At 45.2% G+C, this 12628-nt stretch overlaps 1 protein-coding gene across 1 annotated transcript; it reads left to right on the top strand.

Annotated features, from left to right (window-relative positions):
- The first annotated feature begins 4992 nt into the window (after positions 1–4992).
- On the top strand, positions 4993–11715 carry LOC310753940 (putative defense protein 3). Its single transcript, XM_083595280.1, has 5 exons — positions 4993–5346; positions 7433–7545; positions 8710–8825; positions 10536–10600; positions 11503–11715. Exons 1-5 carry the CDS (start codon positions 5139–5141, stop codon positions 11598–11600), a joined length of 600 nt encoding a protein of 199 aa, XP_083451406.1. The 5' UTR covers positions 4993–5138; the 3' UTR covers positions 11601–11715.
- Positions 11716–12628: the final 913 nt, after the last annotated feature.

The raw sequence follows: 12628 nt of genomic DNA, 5'->3' as shown, positions 1-12628 counted from the left end.
AAACTTTTGGAACTTGCAAGGGCATATTTTAAGGGTCTAACAGCCTATATTTCCATGCTTGATTTTGCTGCATGTTTTGTGATTTTAAATCTCCACTGGGGCTCTCTCAGCAAAGAGTACATGCCGCCCCAAACCTGGATCTTGGCATCCAGGGAATAGTCCTTTCTGTACCTATTACTCACCAATGACTCATCTATTCCAGCAGTCTTCTCACAGCAACCAGTCAAACGCTTCTGGGAAGCTCACAAGCAGCACCTGAAGGTAACAGGTTTCAGCAACTGGTATTCAGAAGCATTGCTAACTCTTGACTGTACAGGTAAATTGTAGACATCAGGGTTAGCTGCCATTGAGAGCCTTCTCCGATCCTGTTTGAAAGCCATCCAGGTTGGTCATCATCACTGCTTCTTGTGGGAGTTGATTCCATAGTTTAGCTATGTGCTGTGTGAAGAAGTACTTTCTTTTGTGTCTCCTGTCTCTTCCAATGTTCAGCTTCATTGGCTAGCCTCAAGTTCTAGGACACAGCTACGTTTGCCCAAACACAGCATGATAAATGCGTTGTAACACTGCAACACCAGATGGCGCTGTAGAGCTGAAATCACATCTCAGTATTTTTGATTGTGAGCTTTGCAACGTTTTTTCGCAGAGCATTTTCAGTGTTTTTTTAATAGCTGCATAGATCCAGCCCTAGTGTTTTGAGAGAAGGAGAAAGGGCATTTCTTTGTTCTCTTCCTGCCTGTCATGCATAATGTTATACACTTCTATTATGTCGTCTGATTTTTCACTCCTCCCCATTTTTCGCTTGAATGCATTTCTTATCACTGCTTTGATGTGATCTGATTATTTGTGCTGTACTTTATGATGTTTGCCTTCACTTACTGTTGTTGGGTATGAAAACAGAAGAGCAGGTTGGACATGATAACAAATATGGTGATGTTTTTGACAAAGATGATGATAACCCAAAAAAGAATTTCTGTTTCTCCCTAGTTGGAAATACCTCAATAAGACTGAGAACAAACAGTCGTTTGTTGGTGTTGGACTACAAAGCCAGCACAGGTGGTTTGATGCTTGCAAGGAGAGCCAACGACACAGAGACTTTGCAGAGATAGTTAATAATATAAGCTATTTAATCTTCTCTGGGTAAATGTCCCGCAGTTCCAAAAATGTGGAGCCACTCACCATTGCTGCTTTATCCTCACCCACTACTAATACATTCTATTCAGATCAGCATTTGCAAATTTGTCCTACTATTAATATTGCTTTGGCTTAAAAACACTTTGGGGGTGGGTGAGTTTGAAAGGCTAAAAAGGAAGGAGACTTTCAAGGACTGGAGCTGATCTAACCCAATAGCTGCAGCTGTATGCCAGACATCAGAGGAATGTAAAAAGGTGATGATGAGTGCTTAATGGCTGAAAAAGTATGTTGCATATGCTAATCAATAAGTATAGATGCAAATGATAAATAATGGGTACTATCCCTTGGTAGCATGGGCATAGCTGGGGCGGCGGCAGGGAGGTGCAGCTGCCCTCCCCCTAATCAATAGAAACCAATAGCTAACTGAGGTTCTGCCCCCGCTAACTTAAGTCCTGCACCCCACTAACAAAAATCCTGACTACGCCCATGCTTGGTAGTCATACTTAAAGTAGAACCATTGGATTAATACATGTGGTTCATTCAGGTCCATTAAATGTGTCTACCCTGAGAAGAACTCAGTTGGGTCCAAACCCAATTACTGTTATTTAGAAGAAATGCAGTGCATCCCACTGTAATGGGAAAGTTTTTTGACCAAGTGACCCATGTGCTTAAGCCAGGGGTCAGCAAACTAAGGCCCATGGGCCACAAGCAGCCCCCGCGGGTCATTTAACCGGCCCACAAGCCGCCCCCAAACTGAGCCGCCCACTTGGCAAGTCCTCACATGCTGCCCTAAACCAGCGTGGTGCGGGGACTTGCTTCTGCGGTGTCAGAAATTGTGTCTGCGCAGATGCTGGAAATCCTGTCTGCGCGGATGCCGGAAATTGTGTCTGCGCAGACGCAGACATCAGAAATAGTGGGTGCGCACACTCACATGTGCACGATCCACCCATGGAGGGATCTCCGCTGGAGTGAACCGACCCAGGGGAGGTAAACCTAGCTGACCCCTGGCTTAAGCTGTTATTCTAGTGCTAACTGCTGACAGGTAACCTCCACCAGCACCACATCTGTACCATACATATAAAGCAGCACTATCACCTCAAACAATCTTGAATTCACCTAAAGAACCTAGGAACTGTGATTTGAGGGTGCTAATAAATTTTCAAAGAACTGTATCTGCCTCACAAAGCTGCAACTTCCAGAGTCCTTTAGCAATCAGTCCCTCTTCCCAGGGAACTCTACGCAGCCAAGCTCCTTGCCGAATCCATCAAAACCAGGATATACCATATTTTTCGCTCTATAGGACGCACTTTTCCCCTCCAAAATTAAGGGGAAATGTGTGTGCATCCTATGGAGCGAATGCAGGCTCCTTGGCTTCAGCGATAGCAACACGAAGCCTCCGAAGCACAGAGGGAGCGCTCCCAGTCCCACCAGGAGATGCTGGGGACTGAACCTGATGCCTTCTGCATGCTAAGCACTTGTTCTACCACTGAGCTATGGCCCTAGCTCACAATATTGCTGTCAGGATAAAATGGAGAAGGTGGAGGCTGAAGTGTGTATGCTCTGTGGAGGAAAGGTGGGATAGAAGCATAAGAAGGAATAAAGTATGTAAACTAGCCTATAAGTGAATAAACTACAGTATATTTTTAACTTACTCTCCTAATAATTTGTATATCAATGATAAAAGTGGTATATAAATTTTGTTAAATAAAAAAATAGGAAATGTTCAGACTTTCAAACAGTATGTTATGCCTGAGCCTTCATTGCTGAAACTCCCAACAGCATTTTCACAAACACCTGATGAAGGAACCATTGTGACATAACCCATTCAAGCAGAGTGAAGGGGCAACAGGCTGTCAACAGTGGCAGTAGTTGGAGGCTCCCATCTATTAAAAAGCCACAGATAGTCTTTTCATACTGTCTGAGGAATTAATCCCTTATTTAACGTTCATAATTGCTGGATCAATTTAACAGGACTGGAGCTAACATTTGCTTGGATTTGGCACCATTGATAGGGAACTGCCTGCTGCGTCCTCTGCTTTGAAGTCACCCTGGTCTTTGGGCCTCCAGCACCTTCTTCAGCATGTCCAACCCATCTAAGAGGCGTATGAAAGTCCCTGACAGAGAAGTCGTGTTCTACCATCTCGGCCAGACCTTCTGCCTCTGCACCGGCTTGCAACACTCCTCACATTTCACCCTACTTCACGAGAAGCAAGACACAACCCGCTCCGCTCAGGAGGTCCAGCAGGCGCAAGGTGCTGCGATTGCCGAATCTCACTGACCCCAAGTTTTTAAGATCCATCATTGGCAGCGTTGGCCGGAAGAGAGCCCGCAGGCGTGGCAAGCAAAAGAAGACTCCAGCGGGAACACGAAAAGGGGTGAGGGCTAGGCTAGAGGCAAGAAGGCTCCAAAGCTATTTGCGGGGTGGGATTGCTTTGGAAGATGCCTTCTCACAATCTCTACCCATGAACCATGTAAGGACATAAGAAGTGCCTTCTCAGGGATAGCTGCCTGAAGCCTTCGGCGTGCAGTGCGAGTTTCCACTGTGTTCTGGAGGCTTCAGGTTCCTTTCACTGAAGCCAGGAGAGTCTTGATCTCCTGGCTTCAGCAAAAGGAACTCGAAGCCTGCGGAGCGCAGCGGGAACTCGCGCTGCGCTCCAAAGGCTTCACGGATCTTTGAGGCTGGCGATGGGGGAAACCAGCGCTTCCCCCCACTGCCAGCCCCACAAGCTTGGGGGGCAGCGGGAAGGCGGCACGCAGCCTTTGCACTGCTCCCCGACCTGGTGTTTGAGGCTGGCAGTGGGGGAAAGCAGTGCTTCCCCCCACCGCCAGCCCCACAAGCTCGGGGGGCAGTGGGAAGGCGGCACGCAGCCTTTGCACTGCTCCCCGACCTGGTCTTTGAGGCCAGCAGTCTTTGAGCAGCGCTCCCCCCCCCCCGCCAGCCCCAAAGAGCAGGTCAAAAGGAACCTGAAGCCTCCGGAGCCCAGCGGGAACTCCCGCCGTGCTCCTGAGGCTTCGGGTTGCCTTCACTGAAGCCTGGAGAGCGAGAGGGGTCAGTGAGCAGCGACTCCTCTCGCTCTCCAGGCTTCCAAGGTGAACGCACCTTGAACGCACAGAACGCACCTTGTTTTAGAGGGGGAGAACAAGAAAAAAAAATTCTCCCCCTCTCTGCGCAGCGCCCCTTCAGTGAAGCGGCAGGAGAAATGGAAGGGGCTCCGTTTCTCCTGCCGTTTCGCTGAAGGGGCACTGAGCAGAGAGGGGGAGAATTTTTTTTTTGTTCTCCCCCTCTAAAACAATGTGCGTCCTATGGTCGGGTGCATCCTATAGAGCGAAAAATATGGTAATCATTAAAATAAATAGGAATTGTGGGTCAAAACTGTACTTTAAACCTGTGGGTTTTATTATACTCTTGTTTTAAAAGGCACAATTTCTATGCAACTTGTATGTATATTTTTCTCTGCTGTGGTGGTCTTGATAACCCTGTGCTCTATCTGATGAACAAATGAACTGAAAGTTTGCACACTTTTCTGTTTTATGACATGTCAGTGTAGTGTGTACACACACTAGGAAGCAGCAAACGATTGCAGTTTCCCAATAGATGCAGTTCACACAATACGTGTGTGTGTGTGTGTGTGTGTGTGTGTGTGTGTGTGTGTGTGTTTTAATATAGAAGTGAACAGTGGAGAAAACTAATGCCCCTTTGAAACAGGCAAAAGCAGTGTAAAGTCTTCACCGTGCAAGTTCCATAATCAATTTCCTTAGCTCGTGTCCACATGGAAACCTTAAGAAACAATATGCAATTCTTAATTTGGAAGTCATGTGAGCAAGAGAAGGGGGTCATAATTGCATCCGAAATGAGTAGAAAGTGAATCTGTTATGGGTCAGTGACTCAGCAAAGCTCATGCTTTCATCATTTTGAAGATTCTTCAAGCCTCTGAGAATTCATTCTTGCTTCCAAGGAGCAGGAGAGAGTGAGAGAGAGGGAACTAGCAGCTACTTCTCTTGCAGACATGGCTTATTGGAACCACTTCCTTCTCTTCAGCTTGATGGCCCCTTGGACCATGCTCTGTCCATCTCATGCCTTTCCAACTGGTGCTCCTGCATCAGCCTGTGAGAATATGTTACCTATTCACACAGGGACCCAGCCTCAACAGACTCCAGCACCCTATGAATTCCTAGTTAGTACACCCTATTTCCTAAACGGGCAACCTGTTAATGGTAAGTTTCTAAACTGGATTTTAAAAACTTTGGTTGATGATAGATAGATGTCTGTAATAATACCTTTGTTTTATTCAATAATTTATTAAAAATGAGGGGAGAAGAAATCAATATATTCTCATTAATTAATTCACAAAATTATTTTTTTTAAAACGCAAAAGAAAAATGTTATATAATGTAATTACTAACCTGAGCTAACATATTTATCAAGTTTTTCCTCCTAAGATATAGGTAGGCACAAATGCAAAACCCTTTTCAACCTTCTCTGTATGTACTTCATCATAATGGTGGTATGCAACTAAGTTTTACTCAGAGTAAACCCACTGAAATTAATCAAAGTGACTAAGTTTTGTCCATTAAGTTCCATAGGTGTAATTGGAACAGATTACACCTAGGCAGACCAACACGGCTACCTATCTGTAGGTGTAATTGGAGTAAAACTTAATTGAATACCAGATAGAGTTACAGTTTGCATTTAGTCTCTTTCCAGAAAAGGCTTTTGATAATGTTGCTGCATATGTCTCTAGTTTGTTGTGGGTATAAGGGTACCCTCATCCACCCACCTCACCCTGTTTGTGGGTGCCCTGACCTCCTCTAGATTCCTCGGTGCTGGGGTTTAATCAGTGCTATGAGAATTAAGATGGGCTGATAGACAGTTTCATTTAACAGTGGGACAATGCAGCCTAACTTTGTTTTTCTGGAGCAGGGCATCAGTTGGGATATAAGCCATTAAGAACAACAAAGGCTAGTGATGGTCAGGCATCAACCCATCAATTGGGTGATGCCTGTGAAAGACAGGGAATGGGGGCTCTCTTCCAAATGTGTGTGTTTGTGTGTGTGTCAGTGGGCAAAGGTTAGGGTTTCAGCCAGGATGGTGTAGGCCAGTGGTTTTCAACCAGCCTGCCGTGGCACTTGAATGATAACCAGAGGTGCCACTTACAAGCTCCCCAGGCTATAGTGCCTCTAGGGCTGGCCAGGGGCTGCTTCCCAGGCCTCTGTGGGGCAGTGTGAAGAGGCACCTATCTTTGGGGAGTGGGGGCAGCTTAGAGTCCATTGACAGCAGATGCAGCTCCCCAAGATTCCCAAGGAGAGGAGGCTGAGGGAACCCTCCACAAGGGACGGTGTTTCAAAAGGGGTGAGGAGCTCCCAACTCTGCAGGCAAGGGGTGACATAACTGGGCTTCTGAGCCCCACAGGGGGGGGGCTGAAGAAAGAATGTAGTTGGTCAAGAACAGCCAGAAAACCATACAGTGAGGGGGGAAAGTATTTCATCCTCCTTCCCTCAGCCAGGGCATTTGAAATGGGTCAAGGATGGGTATTCCAGCATGACAATGACCCAAAACACATGGCCAAGGCAACAAAGGAGTGGCTCAAGAAGAAGCACATTAAGATCCTGGAGTGGCCTAGCCAGTCTCCAGACCTTAATCCCATCGAAAATCTGTGGAGGGAGCTGAAGGTTCGAGTAGCTACACATCAGCCTCGAAATCTTACTGACTTGGAGAGGATCTGCAAAGAGGAGTGGGACAAAATACCTCCTGAGATGTGTGCAAACCTGGTGGCCACCTACAAGAAACGTCTGGCCTCTGAAATTGCCAACAGGGTTTTGCCACCAAGTACTAAGTCATCTTTTGCAAAGCGATCAAATACTTATTTCACTCATTATACTGCACATCAATCTCTAACTTTTGTCTTCTGGGTGTTTTCCTGTTGTTATTTTGTCTCTCACAGCTACAATAAACCTACCATTAAAATTATGGACTGGTCATTTCTTCGTCGGGGGGCAAACGGGCAAATTTAGCAGGGGATCAAATACTTTCCCCCCCTCACTGTATATAAGGAATGGGGAATCTTTGGTCCTCCAGATGCTGCTGAACTAAAATTGCAATCAGTCTCAGCAAGGATAGCCAATGGCCAGGGCGATTTGAGCTGTAGTTCAGCCATATCTGGAACGTCAAAGGCTCCCCAAACATAATATATAGCCTGTTTCTGGACAGGTTATAAACACCATTAAAGGTCCAGCTGCGGAAAACAAGTGATTTAACCAAACCAGGCTTATTTGTTACTTGATGCCTGTCATCTTTCTCCAGTTCAGATCCTTGGTTCTGCATACAGAGGGTTATTGCTGGAGGCTCGCGCATTTGGTTCCACAGCTGCACTAGGTTTTTGGCAAACTCCTCCCAATAATACTAAATTATTACAGGTAAGAGACAAACGGTCATTCTTTAGTGTCTGCTGTAGCAAAATCATTGCCAGAAACAGTCCCCATTCCCACCCCAAACCAGAGAAGGGTCACAGATTGAACGATACAAGTCATAGTTGATCCAGCGAGTTATTCATTTTTTCTGCACTTACAGTCTGATGAGGCGCAATGCCAGTGGTTAAGGAGTGTGTGGCCCTCCAGATGTTGCTGGACTCCAATCGGCTCCAGACAGCATGGCCAGTAGTCAGAGATGATGATAGGATTTGTAGCCCAAAATCTGGACAACTTAAATATCCCCATCTCTGGGCTGTGGGGATGAGGTTAGTTTAGACTTCCTCACTCTGGTATCTTCCAGATGTTTTGGGCTACAGTTCCCAATGAGCTGCATTAGAGAATTTGGCCACATCCTAAATCAGGGGTGGCTAATCTGTGGTCCTCTGAATGCTGTTGAAGCTCTAGCTCCCATCACCCTTGATCATTAGACATGCTGGCTTGGGCTAGTGGGAGCTGGGGTCTGACAATGTCTGGATGGCCACAGATTAATCATCCCTGCCCTAAACAGCCTGTCTGTGAAGAAATAGCAACATGTTCAGGAGAGCAAGTCAGAAAGGAAGGCTCACATGTCTTTTATTAAAATAAGTGCGAAGTTCAACACTTCTGATATCTGGACAGCAGAAGTGACCAAAAATCCTAAAATGGCTGGTTCCAAATGTCCAAAACAGGTTTGGGGAAACTTTAGCCCTCCAGATAATGGGATAATGGGAGTTGTAATTCAGCCACAGCTAGAGCGGGGATGGCCCCCCACTCTTGGTCTATAAAATGTGTCAGGAATCATAACCTTCAAGATAATGCCATCAATTTAACTCAGATTGTAAAATTCAACATTTGAATTTGAACGTGCCTGCTTAGCTTTTAAAGGCAAATGAACCTCTGTAAAGGAGAATACTAAGTGGCTGCTTTAAAAAAAATGTTGCAATATTAAAAATTACAGCAGGGCAATGTGGGGAAATGAATTTTGTTTACTAATGGACAGTGAACTAAAAAAATTATCTCCCAATATTTCTGGACTGGCTCTATAAAAAGTGTTATGGGGTCTTGGTTCTGCTTTAAAATAGATAAATTTGAGGAAGCTTATTTAAAGTGACGTTGTGTCTCCTTTTGCAGTGTTCTGGAAATCCACAAGGCGCAGTGACTCATTCTAATACCAATTTTAAAACAGGACAAGACAATTACATATGGCTTCCACCCAACTCTGGCTGCCCTTCAGTAATTATATTTGTGTAAGTTTCACATGTCTCTAAAATACTGCCTTCCCTAAATCATAAGACAGTTGTGAGGAATCTTCAGATATTGCTGAAATACAACCCTCGTTCCTGGCCACCCCTGGCTTGCTTGCTAGAGCTGATGGGAATTGTAGTTCAAGGCAAAGGTTCCCCATTCCTGATCTATATTTAAGCTCCTTCCCATGGCTTCAGAAGCCTCTTTTGATGGCTGCAAACATTACCAGGCAAGTAATGGGAAATAATTTTCTCTGTCTGCATGCTATGATTTCATTCTGCCAGGCAGAAGGCAAGTTCATTTTAAAAGTATGAGGGTCGTTCATTAAAGACCCTGACCCACTTCCGGTTATCGTAGGAGGATGAAATTGCACATGTACATCTCTCCATAGGTAATGTGGTAATTTGCAGCTTTGAACTCCTAACAGTTTCTCTGTTACGGGTGCTAATGTGGAGTAACGTCTGGTAATGGAACCAGTTGAACCATCAGGTTCCTGTACTTGAAAGGGCACACACCACGGGAGACGTTCGATGAGATGAAAGGGACTTATGGGGAAGATGCCTCATCGTATGACGTAGTCAAGCACTGGCATCGTCAGTTCAAGTGTGGTTAGACTTTGGTGGAACAGCTCCCATTGCTGAGCGACCACAGTCCGTCATTGATGAAGTGGAGATCGCCATTCTGGAGGAACATCGCATAACCATTCGCCAGCTAGCTGCAGGTGTCAAGATCAGTGTGGGCTCTGTAGAAAAATATCATCCATGACCATTTGTTCATGGGAAAGGTGTCCACACAGTGGGTTCCCCGGCTGCTGCCTTTCCAGAAGCAGGAACGTGTCACATGCTCATGGGCTCATTTGGCCATGTGTCACAAAAACCATGATGGCTTCTTCACCAGACTAATTATTAATTACTCAGGACGAAACATGGGTTCATCATTATGACCCAGAGACTAAATCCCAGTCCAAACAATGGAAACATTCTGCCTCACCACCTCCAACCATCGGCAGGCAAGGTCATGCTCATGGTCTTTTGGGACCAGCGTGGAATAGTGATGATTGATTTCCTAGCAAAGGCTACCACAGTTACCGGGACATATTATGCTTCACTGCTGCAGAAATTGTGGAAGGCTATCAAAACCGAGAGGCGTGGTATGCTGACCAAAGGTGTCTACCTCCTCCCGGTTCACAACTCACATATTGCTCAGACGGAAGCATGGTCCTGTGGCTATGAAATCCTTCTTCAACCCCCTTATTCTCCTGACCTTGCACCATCAGACTTCCACCTCTTTCCAACCATTAAGTTATTTTTGAAAGGCAAGCTTTTTCCAGACGATGAAATGCTGATTTCTGAGGTCAAGTTGTGGCTTCTGATGCAACCTGCCGACGAGGTCTCCACAACTGCATAAAGCGATGGGGGAAGTGTTTGACTTGCTGGTAGCTATGTGGAGAAGGACTAATAACTGTGCGGAGTTTCATTTGTCTCAATCCATGGGAAGAATGTCAGGGGAAATCTTTAACCCTCAGATAATGAACTTTAGGAACTGCATCAAAGTAATTACAAACTGAAGAGGGTTTTTAATAATAATAATAATAATAATAATAATAATAATAATAATATGATGGTGATGATGATGATGATGATTGTAGGAGTAGGCAGAACCCAATCTCAATATGCATTGTAATTGTGATGTCCCTTTTCCTACTGTATCAGGGCTACAGTCGCCCAGTCTCATGACATCTACTGGACCAACGTCAAATCCAAAGTGATCTGGAGAAGTGAGTAACTTACCACTCTGTTATGTGAAACAAGTTCCCAGTCTTAACTACGCATCTCCCCTGAAATTAAATAGGCCACAAGTACAGATGGCATTGGGATAAATATATCCCAGTAACACAGCCTTCACCAACCAGGTGCCCTCCAGATGCTAGTAACTAGAAGCCCCATCAACCCCAGCCAGCATTGCTTGTGGGATGGCTTTAGACTTGTAGTCAAACATTTGAAGGGAACAAGACTGGGGAAGGGCAATAACGTATCAGCTGGTATAATGCTTTGCTTGGATTCTTGATACCCCGCTATGGGATCAGGAGAAATGTTCCTTGTTTTATTATGAGACAGAAGGGGTTACTGGTTTACATGAGGCTGCCTTGTTTGATAGTCTCTGGCCCTAGTAAAATTATTAGCTATGATGGAAGTTGATGAGTGTACCTTTCATTTTAAAAAGACACCTTATTGTTGGGGCAGAAACTGAATGCATAAAATTGAAAAGATGTCAGGATGTAGTTTTGCAAATTTTACGCTTTGTGCCCCATTGGAGCCAAAAGCAACTAACACTGACTGGAAAAGATGTACAATGTATTGATGTAATTTTTGGAGCATCACTGAAAAAATGCCCAGTGGTCTGAATGATGTGCCTTGCCTGCTTCTTAATGCACGCTATCCTAATGAGGAGCATGTGTGCTCAATGGCCATGGCACGCTGACCGACTGTTGATGGATGGGTAGGAAACAGAAAACCAGGTGAAAATGGGGAAAAATGAAATATACTGGAAAGGGCCTGGTTAGGGGTCTGACAACCCAAACAGGCCCATTTCACACCACAACATTTTGTTGCAAGCTCCACTTGTATCTCAACTTTAACCTGTATCTTCATGACTCTGATTTTATTTCCACCACTGCAGATTCCAAAGCTACCTGTGGAGTGGAATCATTTACAAGGTCACTATCTGCTGATGCAGCAATCTTCTCTCTGCTCCCGATTTTACTGGTATACATTTAGAAACCAGCCTACAGCAATTTACTCGCATTCTTTAGTAATCTAAACACATTGTTTTGTGTGGGATATGCATTAAATAATAAAAAGCTTTGCTCACTGCAGTGAAGACTTTCCTGAACTTGTGCTTGCTGTTTCAATTGGCATTTTGCGTACAGCTTTTCTGCTCCTTCTAATATAATCTTTAAGACACTGGGGATGGGATAGATTAAAAAAATAAAAGTGTTTAGACTCCCAAGTGCATGTTTAATGAAAACTGGGCAACATCCAGTGATGTTCATCCACTTGTACATAGGAAATTATCTTTTGCAACAGGACTTCTGGTTCCTCTTTCCCCCCTACAGCTCCTCATATTCCCACAATATCTGTTCCAAAGCATCCCTCAGCTCTCCAGAGCAGATTTTGGGGCTACAGATGGAGTTGCAGAGAGAACAAAGCAGTCCTCTTGTACAAGCAGACTTCATTCCCATGACACTGGATGTTTCCAAAAGAGCCTTAACTCACCTAAAGGGTGAAACCTTTAAAGCCCTAAACGGCCTCCGCCCAGTATACCTGAAGGAGCGTCTCCACCCCCACCATTCAGCCCGGACACTGAGATCCAGCGCCGAGGGCCTTCTGGCAGTTCCCTCATTGCAAGAAGTGAGGTTACAGGGAACCAGACAAAGGGCCTTCTCAGTAGTAATAATAATAATAATAATAATTTATTATTTATACCCCGCCCATCTGGCTGGGCCTCCCCAGCCACTCTGGGCGGCTTCCATAAAAACCAAAAATACAATAAAATATCACAGATTAAAAACTTCCCTGAACAGGGCTGCCTTAAGATGTCTTCTGAATGTCACGTAGTTGTTTATCGCTTTGACATCTGCTGGAAGGGCGTTCCACAGGGCGGGTGCCACTACCGAGAAGGCCCTCTGCCTGGTTCCCTGTAGCTTTGCTTCTTGCAATGAGGGAACCGCCAGAAGGCCCTCGGCGCTGGACCTCAGCGTCCGGGCAGAATGATGGGGGTGGAGACGCTCCTTCAGGTATACTGG

This window comes from Podarcis filfolensis (genome assembly GCF_964270895.1).
Source record: "Podarcis filfolensis genome assembly, chromosome: Z".
Taxonomy (NCBI): Eukaryota; Metazoa; Chordata; class Lepidosauria; order Squamata; family Lacertidae; genus Podarcis; species Podarcis filfolensis.
The sequence above is the reverse complement of the archived record's forward strand: the minus strand, read 5'-3'. Positions and strand labels throughout refer to the sequence as shown.